Genomic DNA, 13,338 nt, shown 5'->3' on the forward strand with positions numbered 1-13,338 from the left:
CTTGTCAGCGTGGACGTCATGGGAGACAATAGTACCGACAAAGTGAATTCTGCCCATGACCCTACTGGGTCTGGAAGCAGCTTCTCCCAGGCCCAGCTCCCAGCTGAACCCTCATTGCAGCCTGAGACCCTGCACAGAGCCCAAGCTAAGCTGGGTCTGGGCTCCAAGGCCCGAGAAATAGGAAGCAAGATGTGTGTGTTGTTTTAAGTCATTCCATGTAGGGCAGTGTGTCACCTAGCAACAGAAAACTAACAGCACACCACCATGACAGAAGCGCTAGGGTAACCCACAGGGGTGGCCCTGGGGACTGAACCCAGGCCTTTGCGCTGAGTTACATGCCCAGCCCTTTACTATTATTATAATTTCTTTTCTTTTTAACTTTGAGATAGGGTCTTACTAAAGTTTCCAGCCGTGTGATCCTCCTCTCTCCGCCTCCCAGAGTGCTGGGATTCTAGATGTGTCCAGCCACATGCCGCTCAGGTGGGAATCTGCTTATCTGAAATGCCTGAGAAGTGTTTTGGATTGTAGATTTTTCCAGATATTGAGAGAGAGAGAGACAGAAACTGCAACAGAGACTGAGACAGAGACAGAGAGAGACAGAGAGAGAGAAAGATTTCTGAGGCAGGAGCCAAGCGTAAGTACAAAATTGATTTGTTCTTCATGTACACCTTACACACATAGCCTGAGGGTGGTTCTTATACAATGTTTTTAACAGCTTTGTGCATGCAACAGTTTGGTGGTGTGGAATTTCCCACTTGTGGCATCTGTCAGCACCAGAGCGTTTTGGGTTCGGAGCCTTTCAGAGTCGGGCTGTTCAGGTCGGGGACATCAGTCTGTGCTGAGGCTCAGGGCACCTGGGTGCAGGAAGGAAAGGCGAGGGCGCACGGTACAGGGCTCTCGGGCTCTCGGGCCACTGTGTACCTCCCGCACTTCTCTGGCGCAGAGGTGAGCCAGGGCTCAGTGTGGCATTTGGGGGTGAGGGGAGGAGGTGTTGCTGAGGAACAGGGACGCCTGTGACGGCAGGCAGCTCTGAGTGGCAGGGCCAGCGTCACAGAGCATGGCCAGAGGTCATGAGGTCATCACCTCGGTCAAACATGGCCTCCACCTGTGAGGACTGCAGGGACGCTGGGGACGGAGGTGGCACAGGAGTGGAGAAGCCACGAGGATGGGAGACTGAGGCTGGAGAAAGTGGCCTGTCCTGGAGAGAGAGTTAAGAGGGAATAGGGGGTCACTGAAAGGAGGAAGCAGAGAGGGAGCCAGACCTGGGGCGCCTTGGCAAGGGTGACAGGGTAGCCACGGAACAGTAGGAACTACCATCCAGGACACCACGCAGGTACTAGGCGCTCTCTGAGGACCAAGGGCCCGGAGCTCAAGAGGTGGGGCCTCCTGTAATCACACGGCGCTGACTGCATGTACCAAAGGTGGGTCCACACACAGCTTCTCGAATCCCCAATGTCACACTTCTGTCACCAGCCCTGTCTCTCCACCCAAGGCTGGCCTTCCACCTACCCTAGAACTCACGCTTCTTTGAGAAATGTTCATTTCTAAACGCACAAAAACACAACCAACTCCGATCCTTTCCTTCCAACTATGTTACCTATATTTTTGGATCTACAGTGAATACTTTGTTTTGGCTGGTATTTTACATTTGGGACCTTAGCCTTGAATTTTCAAATTGTGTACTAGCCCATTAAGGCTAAGAAGCTTGAAATATAAGTAAGTCACTTTTTTAAAGCTTACATTCCTATGTAATTGATCCACTGAATTAATTTTGTTAGAAAGACTTGAAGCAAATTTAAAAGGAAAACACAAGAATCAGGCCTTAGTTCCTTCTCTCACTACTGAGAAAAATATCTGGCACCAAGAGTTGAAGAGGAAAGGTATTTTTAGTTCTTTAGTTTGTAGAGGTTTCAGCCATAGTCAGCCGGGTGTCATGGCAGACGGGCATTGAAGAGGAGAAACAGTTCATGGCAGGGCAGGCGGGAAGCAAGAAGTGGCGAACCTCCCTTTCCCTTTTATTCTGTCCAGGCTACAAACCTATTGGTTGGTGTCACCCACACCCAGGGTGGGCCTTCCCATTATTCACACCTAGAACCATGCTAAACCAATCAGTAAACTAATCCAATTATCACACACACACACTCCTCATTCACACACCCTCGATCCAGCCACCTCCAAAAAGCCCCACCTATGAGTGCATGAGGCTTTGGCGGAACATCCAAATGCAGGCCATCACAGGCCTCATATATCCAAACTTATTTGAACTTAACAAAGATTTAAATTTGTTATTATGAATAATTTTTTAGTTCTGAGAACAAAAACCAAATAAGCTGAATCCAGTTTACCTGGAGTAGGGCAGGGGTGGGTCCTCTCCCCTGAAGGGATGGTGCTGGCTGGCGCTCTGCGTTCTCGGGCGCCCCGAGACCTGGTGGCAGCAAACCTGCAAAGAGAAAAGGAAGAACTTGTGCCAAGTCCCACGTGCATTTTGAGAAGAGTGCGTTCACTTTGAAGAAAAGAAACCAAATGAATGAATAAATGGACAGACAGTAGGACTGACCACAAAGCCACTGTGAGTGCTGACTATTAGTAAAGTGAAGTTATCTTGGTAGGTGCCTTCTAAAAGAACTGGAGCCCTGAGAATGGGAAGGGGACCGTGTGATGGAGGGGGAGGCTGGGGAGAGAGGAGGGGAATTAAAAAGAATTGCAATGGGCTCCGCCCACAGACCAGCTCACCAGGAGGGGTGCAAGCATTACATACAGCAAATGTGCAACAGTAAAAATTTTAAAGTTAAAAACATAAATTTGTGACGATAAAAAGGATGGTAGAAAGGCAAAGAAACACGATGCAAGACTAATATTGTAAAACAGTAAAAACACCTTGTGGCATAGCGAGGCATAGACTCGGTGCCTATTCCAGGAGCGAGGGAGACAGGAAAAACGAGGCGGGTGAAGAGGGGCGAGCCCGCAGGAAACGGACGGGAGTGCAGCGCTTCAGAACCCGACGTCCTTGCTGTGTTCTTGGGGTTGGCAGAACCTTCGGTCTTTCACCATCACGAATGCTGTTGACTAGAGGGTTTTCTTTTTCTTTTCTTTTCTTTTTTCTGTTTTTGAGACAGGGTCTCGCTGTGTAGTCCAGACTGGCTTTAAATTCATGGCAATCTGCCTGCTTCAGCCTTTGGAGTGCTGGGATTAAAGTGTATGCCACCACACCTGGCTGTCTTCATAGACATGGTTCATCAGGTTGAGGAAGTTCCTCCCTATTATTAGTTTATTGAGAGGGTTGTTTTGTTTTGAACCAGGAAGAGGGGTTGAATTTCTCTTCACCAATTCTTCTTTATCTGTTTACGTTGTTTGAGTTTGTCCAATGTTAAACCAAGGTTACCCTCCTGATATAAACCCCACTTGGTCATGAAGAATTAAGTCACTGAAAAATAACATTAACAAATCAATGTTTAAAATAATATATGCTGATTGGATTGGATCTGCTGACATTCGATCTCAGGTTCTCTCCTTACAACTGTCTGGGTTTTGCTGTGGAAGTGATTCTGACCTTGTACTAGGGATAGAGAATTCATGTTCCTTTCTATTCTAGTTGCTGTAGGATCTTTGCATGCGTTTGAATTGTTTTCCATAAATATGTGGAAAAACTCCCCGGTGAAGCTACTGGATCTGGTGTTGTCTTTCTTTTTTTTTATTTTATGAAAAAATAAAACAAATTTTATAATCAAATAATAAGAGAATGACAATAGTTGTTATACTGATCTTATTATCTTCAAAGTCGTTACTTAGTACAAGACTTAAACCAAAAGGATTCTTACAAGAAAGAAACAGATAACAGCACAAACTTTCTTTCTGTGATCTAAAATAAGCTATTTTTATTTTGTATTTTTAAATATAATATTTTTAAAACAATGGAAGATGTGACGTGAGGAAAGTGTTCTCTTTCTGTAAAGGATTGGAGCTAAAAATTAAATTTCCTTATTAGATATAAGATCCTTGATGCTATTGTTTTTATTTTGGGGTGCTGGGGATGAACTCGGGGTCTTGAACACGGTAGGCAAGTGCTCGGCCTCTGAGCTTCACCCCAGCCCTTAGTTATTTCTTTTCACCAGGTCTTGGCAGAGGTCTTCCAAGAAGTTAGTTACTTTGTCTCCGCAGCTGGATTAGCTGGGCTGAGAAAACTTGATTTACCTTTTCTGGGTGTGGAAACCGCGGCTGGCAGTTCTTCTAGCACCTGCCGCTCGTCCTGTGAGGGCTGTGTGGCTCCTGGCAGGACCTCACCGGGTACACTGCCCGTCGCCTGTCTGCATGTAACACACGGGGCTCTGGAAAGACCCTCCCTACTGCAAAGCTCTCCTCTCTGCCCCAGCGTCAGCAGTTTGATCGTGGTGTGCCGGGCTGCGGCTTCTCTGTCTTCCTGCTCTGGGACTCACCGTTCCTCTTCCCTGTGAGTGACGGCTCTCATCAGACTTGGACATCTGGCCATCATCAGCATTTCTTCAAACGTTTCTCTGTCCCTCTCCCGAGACAGGAAGTAGCTGGAGCTTATGCCCCCTGGGTATTATCCCTCGGCTCCTGGAGGCTCTTTTTGCTTTAGCTTTTTCCTCTCTACTCTCACTTTGAAGACTCTTCTTAGCATACTTTCAAGTTCCCAGGCCACTTCTTCCGCAGTGTCTAATTTCTTGCTCTCCACAGAGGAAATGGTTTCAACATTTTGCTTTACCTTTACCTCTAGATGTTCCCTAGATGTTTGTATATCCGAATCCTTCATCAAGTCATGTTTCTCTTTAGCTACCCGAATCTATTTTGTAAGATGTACAAGGTATGATTGAAAAATACGGCGAATGTTTAAAGTATTTAAAATTTACTTCAGTGAAAGGCACACAGCCGGTAATCCCCTTCAGCACTCCCTCTTTGCTGTGAACACACTGTTCCATTGTTCTCGGCAATGTACGTTTTTAGTGTAATGGGATTTTTAAGCAGGTAAAGATCCACAGTATCTTCTGATCGCCCATGTGTAATACCCGTCTTAAGTCCTGTTGCCATGACTTAATCGCTATCACTTATGTCTGTGTTTTTCTTCTGGTTTTGGGTCAGATTTTCTTGTTTCTTTGATGACTGGTGATTTTTGATAAGAGATTGGAAATTGTAAATTTTATGTTGTTGTCTTGGTTACTTTTGTCTCGTTGCTGAGACAAAATACCCAACGCCCAAAATGAAGGAAGAAAAGGTTTATTTGGCTCACAGTTTGTGGAGGTTTCAGTCCATACTTGGTTGGCTCCGAGGCAGAAGAAAGCAAAGCAACAAGAACAAAGGGGGGAATGGCAGCCGAACAGCAAACAGCCAGAGCAAAAGGGAGGAATGGCGGCAAGCAGCTTCTTTCCCTGCCTTACTTTGTAAACCGGCTACCCCCACCTAAGGGGCATGTAGCTCTCACATAATCTCCATGCCATCCTCTTGCACAGGCTCAGGATGTATACAAAACAAGCACCCTGGCTTCCTGCTGAGTCACTTAGCCAAACCTCTAGACTCCCCAAGTTGACACAATGTATCAACCATAACAGTTGTCGTGAGCTGAATTTTGTTATTTTCCTGTAATTGTGGTTGTTTACTTTGGCATGCAAGCCATACCTTTGGAATCAGCCTGGAAAGCACCGTGGCTCGTTGATAAACTTTTTATGGGTTTGGGACAGCATCTAGCTGGGGCTGACCTGGCCCCTTGAGGGAGTTTACTGTCTTTTAGTCATAGGTCTCTCTGCCCAGCTAGCGGGAACGATGCCCCACAATGCGAGAGCCTCGAGTTCAGGGAAATCATTAGGGCCTTGTTTTCCTCAGAGCAAATGTGACTTTAGCAGAGTGTAACTTGATTTATGCACTTTCTCTCTTTGTCTTCAAAAAAGATGTAAGTATTGTTATTTTCTTTTCTATTCAGCCATTTGCCTTTGCATAACTAAAAACAAAATCTAAGCTCAAAAATGTTCCTAAAGAAAAAGGAATTAAATGACTGTGAAATAAAAATGTCACCGAAGTAAAGTGTAAAATGAGAATCCCTAAGCTTGCTCGTTGCTAAGTCCTGACGTGATTTCAGGGGCAGCGTTCCCAGAGCACAGCTCCAAGTGTGTAGAGGCCTCAAGTGCGTCGCAGCCTTCCACTAGCACGCCAGCTTTCGGAGGCCTGTTCTGAGCAGCCTTCCGGGCTTCCTTCTGGTCTCCCTTCCTGGGTAAGAGGGGATGCACAAAGGCTCTGGAGAGCGGTCCAGGCTCCTTCCTCAGGGCCAGAGGGGAGGGGCTGAGGGAAGGGGGAGGGAGGCAGAGACCTTTAAAATGTGGAAGTAGAACTGAAGCAGCAATTTTCTTAGGGAAAAACTCCCCCTCCCTGCAGCACTTCACACTGAGCTACATTCCCAACCCTTTTTATTTTTTATTTCAAGACAACATCTCGCTAAGTTGCTAAGTGACCAGGCAAGGCTCAAGCTTGAGATCCTCCTGCCTCAGCCTCCCAGAGTGCTGGGGTTACAGATATTCACCAATGGGTTCCGACTCATACCTGCTTTTGACTTTTATCAAAACTCCCCTCTTTCAGGAGCAAGGAGAAAGGAAAACAATCTTAAGCTATGGTGTTGCAACTTTCCATCCAATCCCGCAGGACAGCCAGAAACCCAGTCACAGTTTTAGGGCTGCATTCTGGGAGGAAACTGGGGTGAGAGACATGGGAGAAGGTCACGAAGGAACACAGGGCTCTGTTTTTGGGAACTGAAAGAGTTGGATTTGTTTATTCGACCAAGAGGAAGTAAGCATGGGAAAGATGAGCCAGAGATTTGCTGAGGCGGAAAGGACAACCCAGAAACCGGAAATGGCCTTGTCTGTGTTGTCGCAGTGACGACACCCCTGCATCTGCCCTCCCCTGTCCCCAGGCCAGCCTGGTCCTCAGTGCGAGATGGGCAGAGCAAGGCTGTGTCACCGGGGAGCCGGGGCTGGACGCCCGCTCTGTCACCAGCAGTGAGCCAAGGAATCTCACGTTTAGGATTTTCAGAGACAGGGTCTCGCTGCGTAGCCCAGGCTGGCCTCGAACTTGTGTCGATCCTCCTGCCATCCTCCCAAGCTTGTATGAACTAATGAGCTGGCAGAAGTTATTTCTTAAAGGGATTTTCTCGTCTTTGTCAATATATTTTCTCACATCTATATTTTAAAGTAATGCACAGAGCTGGGCATGGTGGCACACACCTGTCATCCCAGCACTGGGGAGGCTGAGACAGGAAGATCCCTGGGCTACATAGCGAGTTCAAAGCCAGCCTGGACCCTGTCTTAAAAAAAAAAAAAAAAAAAAAAAAAAGGTCGCACGACGAGCACGGTAATGCTAATTTTTTCTTTAACCACAAGATGGCAGTAAATGCTTACTCTTTGGAGAATAAAAAAGCGAGACCCTCAAAAATGCACTTGATATATATTTACGTAAACCTGTAAGAAAAAGGTTTAACTCAGTAACCCTGAAAGAATGGAACAAGTATACATGAAGTGAACGTCCTCATATCACCAAAGGAACGAAACAAGAATAGCAAGAGAGACACCTTGTGTGTTTGTGATTTAAAACACACACTCAAAGTCCAACACTAAAGCAACTTAGAAAGAACGTGTATTAATACTTTAATTTAAAATACAGAACAATGAAGTCCACACCATATTGTATAAGAAAGTTTTCCAGTGGTATCTGATACGGCGCCGACTGAGTGTTTTTACCAGAGCAAGAGGGAAGTCACTGTTGAATAATAAAAATTAATATCAACAAAAGTTTTTAAAAAAACATTTCCATAGAAAACAGGCTGGGTTTGTACTTGCAATGAAGCAGGTGATATTTTTACACAGACCTGAAAATTTTAAGCTTTAGTCAGCACATAGTAGAAGGCAAGTAGGAAATACTTGTTTTAATTTTCAAGTAAGATTGGCATTTTTCAGTAACCTCAGGCAAATTGGCTATTCTCTTTGCACCTTATTTTCTCTCATTGTTAAACTGGAGAGAACATTTTTATGTTTTCACAGGATTTCCTAGTGGGGAGGCTTGGGGGTGACCACCAGTTGAAGTGAGCATGTGTGTGTGTGTGTGTGTGTGTGTGTGTGTGTGTGTGTGTGTATTTAGTCCAGGGCCACTGAGATACAACCACAATCCTTTTTAGTTTCTATTTTGAGAGTGTCTTGCCAAGTCACTAAATTGCCTGGACTTGAACTTGAGATCCTCCTGCCTCAGCCTCCCAGGTCACTGCCATTACAGGTATGCACCACCATCCCCAGGTGGAGCCTTGTTTGAAAGCTGCATCCACAGAATAGGCCAAATTGTGTGACTTGACTGAGGTGACAGACATTGCTGTGGTCACAGATAGAGAGGCTTGTTAGCTGCCCCAGGCGGCCAGCAGCACATTAGGTATGAGGGTGCCTTCTCGGGTCACTCCTGTAACAGTGTCTCCTACGTACGGACAACAGCGGTGACCCTAAGCTGCTGTGAACGTCAGCTCCACCAGGATTGACGCCTTTCCTGTGAATAATGCTGACCGCCACGGCTTAGCCTGCAGATCCAATCATCATTAGCTATAGTGCATGACACAGAGATTCACATGTGCACAAGCAGAACTCTCAGAAGAACAACGCTCAAGGCCTGCTGACCAAGACACGAGATTCAGAGTGTCCCTAATATGCCTGTGTGCTCGGAAGTGGGGCATTCACGGGTGATGTGATCCTCAGTGGATTCAGCCACTGACTCCAGGAGCTGAGTGTGGTTAAGAGGGCGGGCCCAGTGGGAAGGCATGTCACGGGGGGCGTGGCCTGGAGGGTGTATTATCTCCCTCCCAGCTCCTCCTTTCTCCCTGTGCTTTGACCAGCTCTCCTCCGCCAGCCCCTTCCTCCCTGGAGCGGCTGACCGTGGACTGAACTCTCCCAAACCGCAAGTGAGAGTAACCCTCTCCCCCTTTAAATTGTGAGTGTTGGGTGCTGTGTCCCAGTGACAAGAATGTGACTGAGGCACTGACTTTATACCTTTCATTATTTTTCTAGAGAAAATAGAAACTATATCTTAGAGCCTAGATTTACGTTCTTTCCTACGTCTTCACAGAAATAAACCATTTGCAGAAATACTCAAGAGACAAAGCAATGAGGAAAGGAAAAGTCATAGAACTGAACACCAAACCAGCTGCTTAGTGAGTATTTACGAGCTGATTAGACGGCAGTGTGATGGAGACCACTGTGAAGCAGCCCTGAGCGGGATTTAAGTTAATCAATGGGCTTTTCATGCGAGTCTGTCCAAGGCCCAGGCTCCTTGTCTGGAGATGACGTGGACTCATAGTGAGTGAACCTCTGTGAGTCACTGATCCCCACTGAGGCCTGTAATGGTGGGTGAAGCTGGAAAGCCTCAAAGGCTAAGACAAGATCACAGCCCAGGACACCTGGATCCAACCTCAACTAGATAAAGACTGTAGCCTCAGGCATCTCACTCCTGGGTGGATTAACTTATACCTTACTTGGAGAAGTCCTTCAGTGATTCCACCCTTCCTGAGTACTCCCCTCCCTTCTTCTGATAACTAAATAAATACGGGCCACCCAGAGCAGGTCTTGGTCTTAGCCCTGAGAGAATCTCGAATTCTGTGAGAGGGCTTTGATCCTCCTGGAGCCCTGAAATCATTCCATTTGCCTCTTTTTATTTAGCCTTCACTGTACACTCCTTCGGGAGATTGTGGACCTGATCAGCCTGCAATAACTAAGAGATATTATTAACCCAATAGCAATGTATTTCTGTTACTAGGGAGTAAACATCCATAACCTTCAACTTTCATAAAATAGTCTTGATAGGAATTTATATTTCCATTTGAAAAGGGAGGCTGGGAACCTTGTCTGTCTGTCTGCCTGTCTTTCTCTTTGGTGTACTGAGGATTGAACCCAGGGCCTTTGCACTGAGCTACACCTTTAACATTTTATTGTTATTTTATTTTGAAAGAGGGACTTGCTAAATTGCTAATACGCCCATGCCTATGCTTCAGCTTGTAATCCTCCTGCCTCAGCCCCCTCAGTAATGAGATTACAGGCATTTGCCAAAACACTGGCTTCTGTACTTGTTTATGACTACATCCTAGAACTCCTTGAATCATAATGTCTCCATTGGAATGGACTTTAATAGGAGTCTATTGGAAAATGTTTTTTCCTAAAATTAACTGCTCTCCTATTTACTCCTAAGAGGAAACAGGGCATCTTCCAACGTACGTTAACTGAGTGCCCATGACTCGCCAGGCACTGCGCATGGAGGGTGCAAAGCCACCCCAGAGGCCCTGGCCCTGGAGGGCGGAGCGATGTCCACAGGGCAGGCTCTGAAGGGATAGGGACAGATGCGCGGTGGCGCTCCCTCACCAGGGTGCTGTGCAGTGGCTGTGCTGCTGGCTGCTCTCCCCGCCACCCCAAAGCTGCAGGCTGAGCGTTCATCCCCTCCCCTCCCGGTACAGCCTCAGCTGTCAGCCCCCTGCTGTCACAGCTCATCTGCCTGGAGATTCTGGGCCCAGCGTCTTGCAGGGAGCTGAAGCTGTCACTGGGACAGCCAGGAGTGAGTCAGCAAGGACCCCAGAGCCCCTGCCCACCTGCTCCCCAGAAAGAGTTCCCCCTGCAAACCCAGCTCGGGCCTTGGCTGCAAAAGCATGAATAGCAGCGAATCCTACCTGTCAACAGCTGGGCAGGTTTGAAGTTCTTTTTGAGGATGAATGTACTTAACTGTCACAGTCACTTCAGGAGGGGGTGACTGCTGCGTAACAAATAAAATGGAGGCACAAAGAGGCCAGAGAGCTGGGTGTGCAGGGCTAGGATGCAGACAGGTAACTAGCTCTTGTCCCCTTGTACCTGTGTCCTCCTGGTCCACCTGCCTCTTGCCTTGGCCCCAGGAATCCCACTGGGGAGATGTCCCAGGCAAGGCCCAAACTGGAATGAGAATGCTGTTCCTCAGCAACAGTGAGGGAAGATAACCTGCGCTTGGGAGTTGGTACTGATGGCGGCAGTAACCTGCCAGGAGGGACACAGGTGAGGGCCAGGCGGTGGCTGGAGAGGGAGGGTCCTTTTCCTCACCACTATGCCAAGAAAACATCCTCCACTTGTACTTTGTGTTTTTGTTTTTAAGCCGGAAATGTCAGGGAATGGGAACAATTCTTCACACACATATCAGACCGAGAGATGCACATGGCGTCACCCTGGGACACGCAGGCCACAGTGGCTGCAGATGTCCCGGACGTCCCCTAACCAAGCCTCTGATGAGCCGCCTTGTTACAGCGCATGCATTCTGCTGAGCACACAGCTTAGGAGAATTATCTGAAAATGAATTGCGCTGCTCTTTAGATTTTTAAATTACACTGCTGCATACTTACACGCTCAAAACTCTATGCCACGATAAAGTGCAGATCAACATCATAACTTTCCCGAATGTTTTCAAGGTGCCACGGGCAGTGTTTCCTTTTTGCTAACCTACTGCACCATTTACAAGAAACAAATACCGTTCCATCTCGGGCGCCTCAGCAGCCTCCAGATGGTGGAAGGTGTGAGCCCGCTCACGTGACAGGGTCACCAGGCACATGACAGCCTGGCCCGCAGTGCCAGGATAATGCACTTGGAAGAACGTCCCCCCCGCCACCGCTCAGCTCACAGTTACTTTAGCCATATGGAGAAGAGGTTGAGCAGGTTGGGAGTGATGTGGCCAGACATTTTCTAAGTCTTGGATCTGCGGGATGCTGGCATTACATAATGAACCCGTGATCAAACAAGTGAAACGGCGCAGCTCTGTAAGAGGAAATCAAAAAGGAAGTCATGTCAAAGCAAAATTAACCTTGCAGTCTAAGAAGGTTTCTTCAGCCCTGAAAGAAACTTGAAACCTGCCTTCAAGGAAAAAAAAAGTGCTTGTACGCCTTCAGATTTCCCTTAATAAAAACTCTTCTTCTGCCTGTAATTTATCCTGAAAGCAGAAAAGTATCAAATGCAGGAGTCAGCTGCAGAGGCAGAGTCCGGCTGAGCCGGGTGGGGCGGTGGGGGAGTTGGAGAGCTCTGCCTGCCGTGCAAACTCACCACATTGTTTCTACAAGTCCCTGCTTCCATTAAGCAGAGAGGGCGCATTGCTAACGGGAAGTTGAAGAGCTTAAAGAATGAGGTAAGTGAAGTAACTGCGAGAAGAAAAGGTCTTTCCTTCCCCCGGCGGCACAATCACTAAGCATCCAGAGATTCACACAGGACACGGGCCCGGACCCCCATCCAGGGCCACGGGCTGCGGGTCTTTGTTCTCCCACTGGGAGACCAACGGCGGCGACCGAGTCCCTTCCTTCGTGTGGTGCAGAGCCAGTGGCCTCTAGAGGGACCATCCTGAGCTGGCGTTGCACTTGTACTACATACTGCTTCCTGGAATGGATCGCATGTGGAATTCAGAGCGAGCTTTGCGAAGGGTGAGAAGCTAACTGTGACAGGTACAGGATTCTGTCATTACAATTTCGAAGTCAGACGCTGGTAAAGGTGATGGGGTGCAGGTTGGTGAGGCGTCTTCTGAGACTTCCTCACAGTGTCCCTGTTCTCACACGGCCAGGGATAGCAAAGAGATTCCCCGCCGGGTTCATAGGGAAGAAAAAACAATATTTTCCCATGATTGTCCCTATGCTTAGGAAAGACATGAATTGTTATTTCCAAGGGTTTCTTCTCATGGCCCCACTGTAACAGGAGAAGGTAGAAAAATAGACATTTCAAGTTAACAGGCAAATGCATTCAAGTCATTTGAAATGTCTTACTTTGACTTCCATTCTTCAGGATATTGTAGATCCATCTCCTTCCATTTAGAATATTGTCCAGTGAGGTCTGGATCTTCAAGCACTGAAATTAGAGTATTAAAAAGAGGTAATTATACATGGAAAATAACTCACTTCTCGTTAAGTTGACCTGTGGCAAGAACATGCATTCTACAGGTCAAGTCACATCATGATGCTCAGAAACTCCACATTTCACCCATTTGCTGGCACTTTGAAATATTAGATATTGTTTGAACTAAGCAGATTGTGACTTGGAAGTTGCTTTCACGATACTGACATTTGTTGTTGTATCATTGCTGCTGTTAAATACAGCAGATGGGCTCGCTCCCTGTGAGACAGAGCCTCGTGATACCTCCAGACAGCTCTCAAGGAAGCCAGCTCGCCTTCAACGTTTTCTCAAGACATGATTTTCCAGAGTCGAACTTGCTCATGTTTCTGTTACAGTTTATGGCTGGGGCTGGGGGGCTGCCCCGTGGCAGAGAGCACGCTTAGCATGGCTGAGGCCCTGGGCTCAGCCCCTAGCACCCGCACCCGCCTGA

General features: G+C 47.3%; 1 protein-coding gene and 1 long non-coding RNA gene across 4 annotated transcripts in view; one reads left to right on the forward strand and one right to left on the reverse strand.

The window, feature by feature from the left end:
- The first annotated feature begins 274 nt into the window (after nt 1-274).
- LOC102027756 lies at nt 275-7,243 on the forward strand. Of its 2 annotated transcripts, none has more exons than XR_001234075.1 (3): nt 275-634; nt 6,089-6,220; nt 6,583-7,243. It is a non-coding gene; the product is annotated as an uncharacterized LOC102027756 (long non-coding RNA). The 2 variants fall into 2 exon arrangements; XR_001234076.1 differs by having other exon boundaries at nt 275-480.
- Ube2u (ubiquitin-conjugating enzyme E2U (putative)) overlaps nt 2,346-13,338 on the reverse strand; it is a gene marked incomplete at its 3' end in the record, with an annotated part of 44,603 nt that continues 33,610 nt past the window's right edge. For both annotated transcript variants that reach the window (XM_013514433.1, XM_013514434.1), the window contains 2 exon segments: nt 2,346-2,440; nt 12,782-12,863. In XM_013514433.1, the coding sequence (XP_013369887.1) occupies nt 2,346-2,440; nt 12,782-12,863 (177 nt within the window).

Source organism: Chinchilla lanigera, unplaced genomic scaffold, assembly GCF_000276665.1.
Source record: "Chinchilla lanigera isolate Chin_1 unplaced genomic scaffold, ChiLan1.0 scaffold00022, whole genome shotgun sequence".
In the NCBI taxonomy this organism is placed as follows: Eukaryota; Metazoa; Chordata; class Mammalia; order Rodentia; family Chinchillidae; genus Chinchilla; species Chinchilla lanigera.